The sequence below is a fragment of the Austrofundulus limnaeus genome, unplaced genomic scaffold, assembly GCF_001266775.1.
Source record: "Austrofundulus limnaeus strain Quisiro unplaced genomic scaffold, Austrofundulus_limnaeus-1.0 Scaffold0, whole genome shotgun sequence".
Taxonomy (NCBI): Eukaryota; Metazoa; Chordata; class Actinopteri; order Cyprinodontiformes; family Rivulidae; genus Austrofundulus; species Austrofundulus limnaeus.
The window spans coordinates 627,221-640,812 of record NW_013952402.1 but is presented as its reverse complement, the minus strand read 5'-3'; the positions used below and the strand labels follow the sequence as shown (position 1 = coordinate 640,812).

General features: G+C 39.0%; 1 protein-coding gene across 1 annotated transcript in view; it reads right to left on the bottom strand.

Annotated features, from left to right (window-relative positions):
- Positions 1 to 581: 581 nt before the first annotated feature.
- The window catches only part of piezo1 (piezo type mechanosensitive ion channel component 1 (Er blood group)), a gene marked incomplete in the record, with an annotated part of 82,062 nt that continues 69,051 nt past the window's right edge, over positions 582 to 13,592 (bottom strand). Inside the window, 16 exon segments of the mRNA XM_014000710.1 lie at positions 582 to 2,468; positions 2,969 to 3,110; positions 4,040 to 4,229; positions 4,340 to 4,419; positions 4,529 to 4,651; positions 4,848 to 5,020; positions 5,437 to 5,529; positions 5,886 to 6,074; positions 6,972 to 7,119; positions 7,260 to 7,418; positions 7,925 to 7,986; positions 8,866 to 9,018; positions 10,038 to 10,185; positions 11,303 to 11,429; positions 12,212 to 12,455; positions 12,582 to 12,779. Coding sequence (XP_013856164.1) covers positions 2,346 to 2,468; positions 2,969 to 3,110; positions 4,040 to 4,229; positions 4,340 to 4,419; positions 4,529 to 4,651; positions 4,848 to 5,020; positions 5,437 to 5,529; positions 5,886 to 6,074; positions 6,972 to 7,119; positions 7,260 to 7,418; positions 7,925 to 7,986; positions 8,866 to 9,018; positions 10,038 to 10,185; positions 11,303 to 11,429; positions 12,212 to 12,455; positions 12,582 to 12,779 — 2,352 coding nt within the window.

The window sequence follows — 13,592 nt, the reverse complement described above, 5'->3', positions numbered from 1 at the left end:
ATTGACTTCCATTACATTTCTACAGCCTAACCCTGACCACAAACCCTAAAGCTAACCTCACAGGTACCTACCTGACCCTAAAGCTAACCTCACAGGTACCTGACCCTAAAGCTAACCTCACAGGTACCTACCTGACCCTAAAACTAACCTAAACCCAACCCCCAACCCACCAGTGGCATTTAAACCAAATGGGGACTCAACTTTTGTCCCCAAATGCACCAGTTGTCCCCAAAGGTAGGCATTTTGTCTTAAAATTGCCCCCAAATGTCACCAGAAACAAACACACATACTTATACTTCCATCAAAGTGAAGACTAAATTGATGCCTAATCCAGATATTTCCCTAACCCTAACTTTAACACAAACCTAATACACACCATATCTCTAAACCTATAGTAGAGTGCAGCAGAGCTGCAAAAAAAGTGACTGGGAAAATGTCCTTACCTCCCAAAAACGACCTCATCAATGACCTTGAAAGAAATAAATGATTTGCGTGTTCGTTACCAAGATGTGTGCGAAACCATACAGAGAATGTGCACAAACAATTGAGAGTCTTAAAGAACGGCCATACAAAACCAGAGCTCTGCTGATGTTCGGTTTAATGGTACCAGAAAATCAGACCCAATCAGGAAAAAACAAGAGTATTTAACATTCACTTCAGGGCAGGACTCCGCCTTTTGATTATGTCACCAGTGAAAGGGGCCCTGTCTTTGTCAGAGTCCTGCCCTCTTACAAAGAAATCTATCCTGATGATTAAAAGTTCAATCCAAGATGTGTTGTTTTTGTTATCAGACATGTACCTATTAATCATCAAGTTAGTCAAAAGTCACATTTAACAGTCTACCATAAAATTCTACCATAAAACAACCCATTCTATGTGTAATGTAATTAAATCAGTAAGTAACATAAACCCCAATAATTTTCTTCAACCTGGTTAAAAACATGCGATGGTCCTCACTCTGTAGCAGAAACAAGTTCACACACACCCAATCAATCTCCAACCAGACWGTTTATTCCACACCTCAACCTTTTTAGAACAATTAAACTATGTTGCATTAAAATAAACAACTCTTTTACATATGCTCATCTCCTGCTGCTCCTAACCAGGAGAGGAGTTCAGTTTTAGCTAAAACGGTTAGCATGAAACTCTTGTCTTCTGCTGAAGGGACTGGAGAGGTTGATAGATCAACATGTATCAGACAGGTCTTTCTACAGAAACAGCCTTGCATCTTATTGTTTTGTGAACAAAACAGTCTGGCACTTTGACAATATGTGCTTGGCTGCTTCCTGGACATACAGGAGGCATTTGACAGCGTATCTGTAGAAGCTAGAGCCAGCAAAATGGACGAGACAACTACAAATTGGCTCGTTTTCATGCTTCGATAGGGGTGGGTGTATCTATCGAAGTATCAAAAATATCATATCAGATCAATATTAGCGTGATGAGATTGATTTTTTTGTTTATACATTTTTTCCTGTTTAATTCATCATCTGGAACTGGAAACAGTTTGGCACAGCTGCAGACCTACTGAGACACACGACTGTCATGATAGTAGCTAGGATGTGTTTTAATTGGCATTAATATGAGCTGAGCTGGAAAAATGAGTCTCAGCGAGAATTAGAAAATAATTCTTTCTGAAGACACAGCTGTTAGAAACATTTTATTTAAAGGTTTAGTTTACTTACTGGGATTGTTATTTGGTGTCTTTATGAACTCGTTTTTTATACAAACCTCAGTTACAGCAAATAAAAATCAAGTTTTACACTGCAGCCTGTGCTCATTCCCACTCAGTTCACCTGCACCTGCATCATTCATTTCTGCTGACAGCTGAATAAAATCCCCCCTCCACCTGCAGCAAAAGAAGAAACTCTGCATAAAACACACGAACGTGGTGACTGAAGCTCTAAAAGAAGGACTGACTGAAGCCACTGCTGCTAGTCCAGCCACCAGTGAGGGTCCCTCTCACCTGGGTGGTGCAGAGACAGTTGAAAACGAGTTGTAGCTGTTGTTTGGTCTTTGACAATCRACCTGTACAAACAGCTGGATTTGTTCTCCCTGACGGTTGCGTCTCCCAYAGGACAGCAGACACACAACCCGCCTACAGTTTCCACAGTGTTCTGGGTTTGATTTGTTCAAAGAGGCCAAGCAGCTTCTAAGATAACAGCATTAWTTCAGTAAGACCAGGCGCTTCACATTGCACGTTTGCCACATCTCCTGTAGTGTCTCTGTGGCTTTATCAGYTTTGAGTGAAACATTCTCCCACAGCCCTGTCTGTCTGTCGGGCCTTTTTTTTTTCCCATCACGTTTCACCCCATGAGTAAACATGTTCTCTCAGGCGGTCCTGATCAGTCCTGCTCTCTAATGTGGATGTCTCGAGTCCATTTGATCATCGTCTCTGGAGATCGGTAGAGGAAGATCAGTTTGGAGTAAAGCTCTTCTTCCAGCTCCAGCTCTCCAGTTTCTCGCACCTCCAAAAACACACAGAGGACGTTAGAAAGCAGACAGGAAAACTCTGAATATCTAATAACTCTGTGCTTATAGTCAGGATAAAAGTAAAGTTAGTCACAAATGTCACATTYACTACATTAAAAAAAGCTAAAACTAGGATTTTTCTTTAGAAATTTATCATGTTTTTTTTCTTGTGGCTCATAAACATCTCGTGACTGCACCCTTCCTACCTCTACTGGATTATGCTGATGTTTACATGAACCAGCTCTCTGCACATGTGCCCTGTAAACTGGTAAATTGGTCATTATTTAGCCAGACTTCTCCACTGGTCTGCTGCCTCCCTATCAACGATGTCACAAAGATTTTATTTCTACAGACTATTTGTCTCAATGAGGTTACCTGTCTCAATAAAAGTAATTAAATAGTGTATTCTAGTGAAAAAACTCTTCATAATAAATAACATTTAGTGTGTGTGTGTGTGTGTGTGTGTGTGTGTGTGTGTTAATGTAGACAGACTAACCAGGAAGATGTCGGTGCAAAGTTTCAGGATACGGTCCACACAGGGCAACTCCTCGAACATGATGGAGTGAGAAATCTCACTGAAGAAGCCACGCACAAACTTCCCAACGACCAGGACCACAGACACATACAGACCCATGATCCTAAAGAGTGAAACAAACACGAGGGAAAACAACAGAACAGATATAAACAAACTCATCTACAAGCTTCACTCCTGCCGTCTCCCCTAATCAAACTTCAGGTGGGAGCACTTCAGTTTTTCTATAATTGGTCACATTCTCCTTTGATTCAAGAATTATAATTTTTCTTAATAAAATATTAAAATAATAAAGTTAAGAGTTACAAACATATTTGGAAAAAGAAAAAAGAAGAACTAAGTTATACAGAGTTTTAATTATTCAAATGGACTTGTTTTGGGGATGTTTATATACAGACCATGGAGGTTATATTTAACAGGTGACCGTGTGGTCGGCTGGTGAAGCTAACGGCTAACGCAAAACAGTCAAGAGTCTGGATTTCCCATTACTGTACATGTTGACGACAGAGCAGAAAAAATGTTGTTGAATGTTGTTGAATGAAATTAACACAGTTATTAATTTATTGCAAAAATATTACAGATAATCTGTGAAACAGATCCGGTTCAGCTTGCTGTTTATCTATTAGTTTCTATGGTGGATGTAAGCCGTTGCCCTGTTAGGTCTCAGTTTCTGCTCCTCCATGCTGTCACAGACGCTACCAGTGGACGGGACAGGCGGGGCTCAGTCTAGTGTTCTTACTCAAGTCTATGATATAGACAAGAAATTAATAGTTTCACAATCTCTGAGCAAAAGAGATCACTAATTTTGGCTTTACTTTGATGACAAGTGAAGATTGATTTCTACAAAAGACAGATTTTTTTGAAACATTTCTGTCCAAAACACAACAACAACAAAATCATAATTTATATTGACCATGTTTAATTTATAACAGCTATAATAGCATAAAACATCCAAGGTAGTGAATATTTTTCATAGGCAGGGTATGTGAAAATTAAATATCTCTGAATTATATTTTTGCTTGTGTTTGTTTTTACCCATATCCAGCCAGGAATCCCAGGCTCGGTGGACTGACTTTGTCGTTGAATATGATCATCGGTAGAACGTCACATGAAGAAGGCTCACAGTTTGCAATGGCAATGTTCCACCACTCCTGGTTCCCCGAGCTGTTTGGAGACCTGTTGCTCATCAGGGACAGCGTTATATCAAGGAAATCCTCTTCATCGTCTGCAAGAACATCAGATTCAATTAGATCGACTTCTGATTGTGTTCAGTTTTCTATCAGCTCATAACCAAATATCTGCGCTGTAAACAATAAGAGTTTTGTGAACTTTGACCTTTATACAGCTGACTGACTGGTTTGGCCTCTGCTCCATTGGGGGCACGGATGTAGTTAGGGAACATATCAGGAACACGCCTGAGGAACGGCAGGGGAAAAAAAACCATCTGCTACATGCAAAATAAAATCCAACAGAAATACAGGTGCAACAGTTTTATTCCTTTAAATACTCAATTAGTAAACCTACACAGGCTCGGTGCGATTGCCAATCAGTAAGGATGCCAGATCAGCTCTGACTGGGTTTCCAGACTCCAGGTTGATGGAATGTTTCCCAAAAGTGTGTTCAACAGTTCCACCTTTACCCAGGTCCCTGTCACACAACACAAACGTTCAGACACATGCATCCTACGTGAAGAATTTAAACACGTGTCATATACTCAGAAACATAAAGAGAGACAAATATTTACACTAAACTCTTAAATTATTACTCTTTAGTGTATTAATGATGAATGATAACATCATATTTATTTAACACAACTTATAATACTACATTTCTGAAGTCCTACCTCTGGAAGTTCCAGGAAAGCCGTAGCGTGAGGTCCGCTGAACTTCCAAGTAGCTCTTTAATGACTTCCTGTCTGCTGGGTGGACTGATCCTCCAAACGGATCCAGAACTGCCTTCGATGTTGGCTGTAACAATGTCTTCACAGCTGTACAGCGTGATGAACTGCATGGCTACCTAATTGTACGCACACACAAAAACCCAAGTTACCAAACGTTAAAGGAATTTTAAGCATATTTTCAATCTGTACACAGCGAGATTATCTAGCTGCAGTTTTAGTGAGGCTGTTGGCAAGTAGCTCAGCTGGTAAATCAGCAGCCGGAACATTTGGCTCAGCTTCTTCTTAATTTAGTCTAAATTAATCTCCTCCTCTGTTATAAYGTCTATTCTTCAAAAAAAGCCCAAGAAACTCATCAACTTGAGGTAGCAGATCATTCCCAAACTGAAGCATTCAATTTGCAGAGGTGATAGCTAAGGAGGAGGAGGTCTGGAAGGGCACCAACAACAACTAAGTCCATCATCATAACAGAAAATAAATGACATCATAGCTGCATATTTACACCTACAGTCAAATCAGACACATCAATACGTACAGCATTGTCTCCAAAATATTTGGTGAGTTGGTCAAATTCAGCATCGGTGTAGGGTCTGATGGACTGCTGCTGCACACTCATTGTGAACAGGGGCTGAAAGCACAGACACAAAAATATTTTAAAAATTGGGATATTTTTAAATTTAAGGTTGTTTTGACTTTAATATTACAGTTAAAAGCAACAACAATAATGTGCACTAAGTTATCCTTATGAAAATATATGTAAATCTTTGCATTTGGATGAGAAAGAAAATCTTATTTCCAGATATGCTTTTTTATTTAATATTTTAAAACATTAATTAGTTGCCACAATTTAGATGTTTGTCTGTTCCTATAAAGAAATCCTAATACAACAAAATCTTTAATAACTCAGAGCATGTTCTGTTTGTTTAAAACAGTTTAAAGGAATGGAAACGAGTCTCTAATTAGCAGTAAAATGTTGATAATTACCTCGTAACCTCCCAGTTTGACGGTGACCGTGACGTCAATGGGGTGGTTAACCACGCCCACCACTGATCTGACCAATGAAATGAAAAGAAGGGGAAACCAGATGATGCAGATTAAGAAGAAAATGATGAGTCCACCCATGCCGTATTTTACAATTTTCTTTTTCTTCTGCCCTTTAGGTTGGGGGTATTTCTGAAAAACAAACCAAAGATATTAGAAAACATTGATAATAAAGGGATTTATAATCTGGCTAATGAACAATGACATTGTATGACAGTGTCCTTTTTGTTTGTTTGTTTGTTTACTCTTTAAATCCAACCTTGAATAGTCTGACCTTTATTTTGTTGTTTTTAAACTAAAAGACTCAATCCTGGTCCTCAAGGGCCACTATCCTGCATTTTTAAAATGTTTCTCTGATTTGAATGAATGAGAGAACAGCAGGCTTCCACAGAGCTTAAAGCCCTGCTAAAGAGCAGGAAAAGAACTAAAACATGCAGGATGGCGGCCCTGAAGGACCAGGATTGGGCTCCATCAATTTAGATATTTTCAACCTGCATCAACTCTTTTATCAAATGATAAGACTTCAAATTAAAGTTTGATTTAAAATATGTGAAAAAATGACAGGGTTAAGTCAAAAGTTTAAAGTTGACTCAAGCTGTTAACTCTTCTCATAGTTTGTAGTATAAAATAAGTTGGACATTTCGAAAGGAAAGAAAAATTTCACAATGTATGATTGTCTTTTGTTAAAGTTTATGTTGGTTTCTGTGTTCAGAGCTTGAAGTAAAACTCTGTTATGATTCCATTAGTCTAATGTCACCCACCCAGGACCCTGACGTGCTGCCAAAACAAGGATAAACCACGATGACCCCTCAATAGAATTCTGTGCACGCTCAAAACAACCATGACTTAAACTTTAGGAGTTTACATTAGCCTCTCCACATTGTGTTTCATCTTTGAATTGGGTAATGTGTTTAAATATATTTTTTAATTGGTTAAAAGAGAGATAAAACTTATTCTAGCCTACTTTGTAAAAAAATATGACTTAACTATCCCAGTCAATTACTGAGTTGTAAACCACACGCTTCATACCTTTTCTGTCTCGCGGCTGCACTTTATGATAAAGATGTTGGCATATATGTCCTCGACACACATCCAGTCTGACAGAGACAGTGTGGTATCGGTCCAAACCCAGTCCATAACCGCTCGGAGCTCCACCAAAAATGGCACCAGACGAAACCTACGCACACCATCAAAACCATATCAGATTATTGTTTTTGAGCTATTTAAAGACATTAGACATGTTCACAGATACGCTAGTTTTTAAGTGGATTTTCATAAAACTAGAAGGGTTTTTTTTAGTGGCAACTCTGATCGTACCCTTGGAAGAGAAACAGGTTGAGGTGGTTGTATTTCTTGGTGAGGAAGTTGCCGAGGATGCGGGTAGGGTAACCACAGCGGATCTGATAGGCTGACAGGCCGAAGTAAATGCACTTTACAAAGTACCAGAGTTGGGCCACAAAGTTCTGATTAAACATCCTGGAAATAAAAGCAAAAGGGAATGATTATGGTTATTATTGGTCATTTATTTATCATATGGTTATCTTCATTTTTATCTGTTTATTTGCAGGTGCAAACGGATGGTTGTAGCATTTTCTATTTCAGCCAAGAACCAAAACTAGCAGAAAGTTCTTAATATTTCATCCAGAATAACAGTAAAATGCTAAATTAATGATAGCATAAAAGTTCAGTAATCCGCATTTACAGAAATTGCTATGAAACTCTGGTTTATTTTAGTCTTTACCACAATCAGCTCATCAATCCAGTCTCAATTAAACTTGATTTCTCCATACTCCGGTTGTTCAAAAAGCTATCTACAACATGTGAGATATACACTAAACTGTTCATGACTTTTCTACAAAACAGCTTCTTAAAAGATCCGTTAATATTTTTTGAAACTCAATGCACCTCAACCTCTGGAGTTAGAAAACTGAGGTTCAGCTAAAGCTAACAACCACGAGTGGGGAAAAAAAAAAAGGATGAACCTCTCAGTGACAGCAGGAAGGATGAAGAACATCCAGATGTGGATCCCCAGCACAAGAATCACCTGTAGGTGAAGAAGGTTTACAGTAAACTGGAGAAGTTGCAAAGAAAAATATAGATAAAAAGCAGTTTCAGGCTGCTCTAGAGCCAGCTTCATTTCGTTCACACAACAAACTTAGTTTGAACCTTAAAGAAAGACAGTTTGACTCTGGTCTGACTCTGGTCTGACTCTGGTCTTGGGGGTCAGGTCTGTGGGTCTGCACAGTCACTAGTAAACATTCCAATGGAGAAACCTTGTATATACTGTACATGCATGCTCACAACTACACACAAACACGTGTTCAAATCCACAGTCGATGCAGGGACTGCGTTCACTTCTAATTGTGTATATTTTGTTATTATTATATTCTACTCATAAAATTTACTGAGTATTTTTCAGTGAGGGTATAATTATTACACACATATATATTTTGTTGCTGTGTTTTTGTTTTCTCTCTTGTTGCAGGGGTGGAGGCAGACTTCAAATGTGTTGTCTTGTGTTTTCTTAATGCAACTCTCTCATATCTGGTTTCCTTTTCCATCTCTATTTTTCACTTTTCTGCATTTTCTGTCCTTTGTTTACCTTTTCCCATCTCTGTGTCCGTTACRAATTAATCCCAAGAGAATTTATAATAAAGGTTTCAATATATATTAAGTTAAGTTAAGTGGAGCATCACGGTGAACTGTCATTATGCTGCACTTGTGAAAGTAAAACTGTCGGGCTTCGTTTGGATACTCAGACATCAATTCTGAGTTTCACATTGCCGGACAAAAAAAAAAAAGGGAAGACAGTTTCCTGTTTGTCAGAACAAGTGGGAAAACTCATTCGCTCTGAGAAATGCCTTGATCTAAAGCTATATTTGGACAGATCCTGCATATAATGGGTTAAATATAGAAAACCAACCTGAAAAATGAGTTTTCCCAGCACAGCCTTGCGTAGATATAAGGCTCTGTCAATGATCATGGTGCTGAACTGGATAAGAAGCATGACCAGGAAGGCCTCAGGTACCTGGTCCTCGGACAGAGTGGAGGCGATGTCGGCTGCTGCGCTGTGTTTCTGAGAGAAAAACAAAACGCAGATGTTCAGCAGTTTGAGAGACATTAACAACAGAGCAGAGACGGATGAGTTTAGAAAGGTGCCATAACCTCTGGTAGTGATGATAGCACAACCTTGATCACAGCTGGCATTCATGGAAACTAAATACCGGTGTGAAAACTCTCAAGATGACTTCACTCAAACAATCTTTTATTCATTTTGTTGTACGAACACAATCCACACAAATAATGATGTCCTGCGTCCACACGTCTCATCCCTGCTCAGACAGCGCCCCGGTACAGTCTGTCAACAAGACGACACCCGTCCACACGCTGAGCTGTCTGCATCATGAGGAGGGGTTCCTGTCAGGTCTTCAGTCTTTCCCCGATCAAACGTGAGATCAGTTCAGACCCAGTTCCCTGATCTGCTGCAGACCAGCTACAACAGCTGTGGGCCGACCGTCACAGAGGAGGAAACAATGTCCTCATGTATGACTTCATTCTGCTGAGTCTCTTATTTAGGCCCGAGGGGGGGAGGGGCCCCACCCCACTGACATGGGACCAGCAGGGTAGGGACAAAAGGGTTTAACACATCCAGAAACAAGATACTTGAACAATAAAACCCATGTATTCTTGATACCATCACAAAAAATGTAATATTTATTCAAAACGCTCATTTTTCTGTTGCTTTTAATCCTACAAAATAAGTCTGCACTCCTGTTGCATGTTGACCTTTTAATATCTTGCCTGGTGTCATATCTTTAAACTGCGAAATAAAATCCAATTTATTTTAAATTGTCCTGACGGGAGAAATGTTTAAGCGTGTTTGTCATGCTTATCTATGTGTTAAAGGGTCTTTAAACCCACCACTCAATTCAAAACAATCACCRAGAACTTCCTTACTTTATACACAGACTTGTGATTTGAATCTAACTCCTGACAAACTTTGTGATAGAGAAAAATCGTATTGTCACCCAAACAAATCAATACATTATGTTATGATAAAGCTGGTGAATTACACCTTCACTTTTAATGTCTTACCCCAAAAGCCCAGAAACCAAAGATGATGATGACAAAATCGATGACATCAGTCAGGAACATCAGAGCGTAAACATCTGTGGACGCCCGATATTCAGTCTGGACAATGTTTCTGAAGAAACCCTGAGTCGGTCGCTTTACACTCTGGAAGCTGCAAAAAATAAAACATACATTAATAAATAAATAAGTATTCATCTTATTTTAATTTATTACAGCTCTCTTAATTCAATTCAATTCTATTAAAAAATACTTTATTGAACCCAGAGGGAAATTAGGTAATGTTGAAACTAAAATATAAGTATTATCTCTTTTTGTTTAACCCTTTATTCCAAGTAAAAATTCTACATGTTTGATTGAGGTTATTAAAGGAGACCAATTATGGGTCCTAGAAATTTTTATGGTATGTCTGTGGGCTATCCAGACCATGTTCATTCAATTTAATACACAAAATAATTCTCAGATAATAAAATTTCCCATTTTCTAGTTCTGCCTGCTCTGACTTCCGTTTATGTTAATGAGCTCTGTTGGTAACGCCCTCCAAAAATCTGTTGACATTAACTCTGCCCTCCAAAGCCAGCGTTTACGTTAGCATGGCTAATAATAGCAGAAGCTCCGTTGTACAACCATATGAGACCCTGAGTCAGAGTCGTGGTCACAGCTTCTTTTTTTTCCCCTCTCCCTCCTCTGCTCTGCGCTCACTCTGCATGCTGTTACCAGAGCAGGGAGCAGCAGCGGTCAAAATACCTCAGAAACTCGAACAAATAGGCTTTAACAAGGCTTTAATAAGCTAAACAATAGAGGTACATGAGAAAACGTGTTCATAATGAACGAAAATAAATAAATAATTAAATAGCGTCCATGCCGGTCTCAAACCCTGGTCTCCCCCTCTCTGGTCCAACACTCTACTCATTGCCCTATTGGAGGCTTGTAGTGAGCTGAGCATTACACAACAACACGGTGACGGCTTTTTATATTGAGGAGGTGGGGTCTCACCCAGGGGTTGCTAGATAAGGGGCTGAACGCAGGTTCTGGTGGGTTGTCGTACAGCTTGTGACATCACAAAATGATGGAAGTATAAAACTTGTCGTTAATATACATTAAAAATACATTTACTTACAGTAAATATGCCCCTGGGTGCATTTTTTTGGTCCTAGGACTGTTTTTTTTTTGGAAGTACATACCCAAAGTGGAGTAAAAAACCTTTAAAAAGTGAATTTTGCATAATAGGTCCCCTTTAAGTTAAATCCATGTTTGTGTGTTTGTCTCACCCTGACGACAAGACRTGTTGAATCTTTTGTCCCACTGCCAGTAATCGGAGCCTGGCCTCTGTCCTCCTGCGTTTAGCTTTTTTTGTCTCCTGCTCCTCGCTGGTGTCTGCAGATTCAGCTGGAGGTTCTAGAGGGAGGGCAGAAAAAAGCAAAATAATAAAAATTCAACCAGACTTGGCTCAACTGAAAAAGAAGAAAGTTTCTGAGCATCTGTTGCTTCACTTGACATGGACACTTAAACATGACTTTAGTGCATTAAATCACTCTTACTATTCACTTTTGTTAACCCTTCTATTATGTTGCAGGTCAAATTGACTCGTGTCAAAGTTTAAAAATGTTTTAAAAATAGTTATACATATTTTTTTCAGTATGAAATTTTCTCYATTTGTTTTAACAAGTATAATGAACATATAAAATGAAAACAGCTCATTTAACATATTTGCAACCTCCCCTACATCTTCATATTACATAGATCAAAATGTGAAAAAATAAAAAAATTATAATAATTTCACTTATAACCATTGTTTTTGTGTGTGTGTGGCTTCCTCTAGTGGATATAAAAAACGTAATGTGCATTTTTTATGAAAAATGAGTGAATTGTCCTTATTGATCCTTTATCTGTGAGAAATATAAAAACCATCAACATGCAAATACTGATTGAAATGGTCAGTAATGGAGTCAGTAATCAGACAATGTTTTGGGTGATCTTTTTTGTTTTTTGACATTATTGAATGAGTAAACATTCCCCGGGACAAACTACAGGAACAATATTGCTGTTCCTCAGAAACRAACATAACAGGAGGGTTAAATTACATTACAGCTCRACTAAAAACAGAGTGCTTTGACATTTTTGGAGCACTTTGAAAAACGATCTGCATTTATGAAGCACATTTTATTAACAATACAAACCTTTGATGTGCTTTTCTTTCGATTTCTTCGTTTTTTTCCGGCTTCTGATGCTGCTGCCTCTCTTTGGGCTTTCCCTGTTCGCTTGTTCGTCGTCTCCTTCCTCCTTGTTCACAGGATCCCCATTCTTCCTCCCAGAATGCTCTCCCTCCTCATCTCTGGACTCAGCAGTGTCTGGTTCAGCTTCAAGGGGGTGCACTGATGTAGCCACTGAGCTGGTAGTCGGTTCAACGTAGTCTTCATCATCCTGTAGGAACAAAAAAATTAAAACTTTTGAAAAGGTTTTCAAATATCTGCGGAAGGGTAGTRACTGCCTCGGATAGTTGTCAGGAGCCTAAACATTTTATTTTAAACTGTTAATATCTGCGCCGACCTGTTCAAACGGGTTCTTTTCAAGCTTGTCCAAGTCCTCCAGGGTGGACGAAGTACTAAATGTATAATCCTCCCCCTTCACTTCTTCTTTTTCCTTTTTCTTCTCCTCATTTTCCTTCCCTTCTTTAGCGTTTTTGTCTTTCTCCTTTGAAGTGCTTTTCTCATCCAGGGGTCCCTCGTGGTCCCACAGACCGTATTGCTGCAAACAGATAAACAAAATGTTTAATTAAAACTCATCCTACATGGTCAGGAGAGTTCAAGGGAAATTCTGTCTATTTAAAGGTGAGGTTCATAGACCCATACTATTTCATCACATCAGCATCARTTTGATCAGTCGGGAATTTTAGATGAACAGTTCGACAATGAATCTGCAAGCTGTAGAAAAGACTGATGTTCTGTACTGAAAGAGGGGAATAAAGGGATATTCTGGACTTTTTGAAGTGAAGCAAGCAATTAATATCTTACCKGCTGCAGATGAWGAATGATCTGAGTTTGGAGAAATAGTTAAATTTTGACCTGATTGTGCTTTTTCTGTCGCCTCACAGGTTACAGATTTAACTTTCGGCAGCAGTGTTTTTATTTAGAATCCGGACGTTCTCCACGTACATGCATGRGTTKWCTTCAGGTACTCCAGTTTCTACCCACATTCTGAAAACATGCACATTTGAGTGTTCCWGTTCAGGGTGAACCTCGCCTCTCGCCCACAGACAGGAGGAGAGAGGTGCCAGCTCTCCTGCGACCATGAACAGGAGTAAGAGATTATAGGTGAAGACTGATGAGTAAACTGACTCTATGTATGAGTTTGTGTTTCTATGTTGGTCTTGTAGTTTGTCCAGAGTGTGCCCCACCTCTGCTCTGTGGACTGCAGGGACAGGGTTCCCTCTGTGACCCTGAAGAGCCAGTAATGAGTGAAAGTGAAAGTGCAGTTGTAGTAGTTGTTCTGGTCCAAAATACTGATTATGGTTTTATTTCATTAATTTTTTTAATTAATTTAATTTAATCTAATTTAATT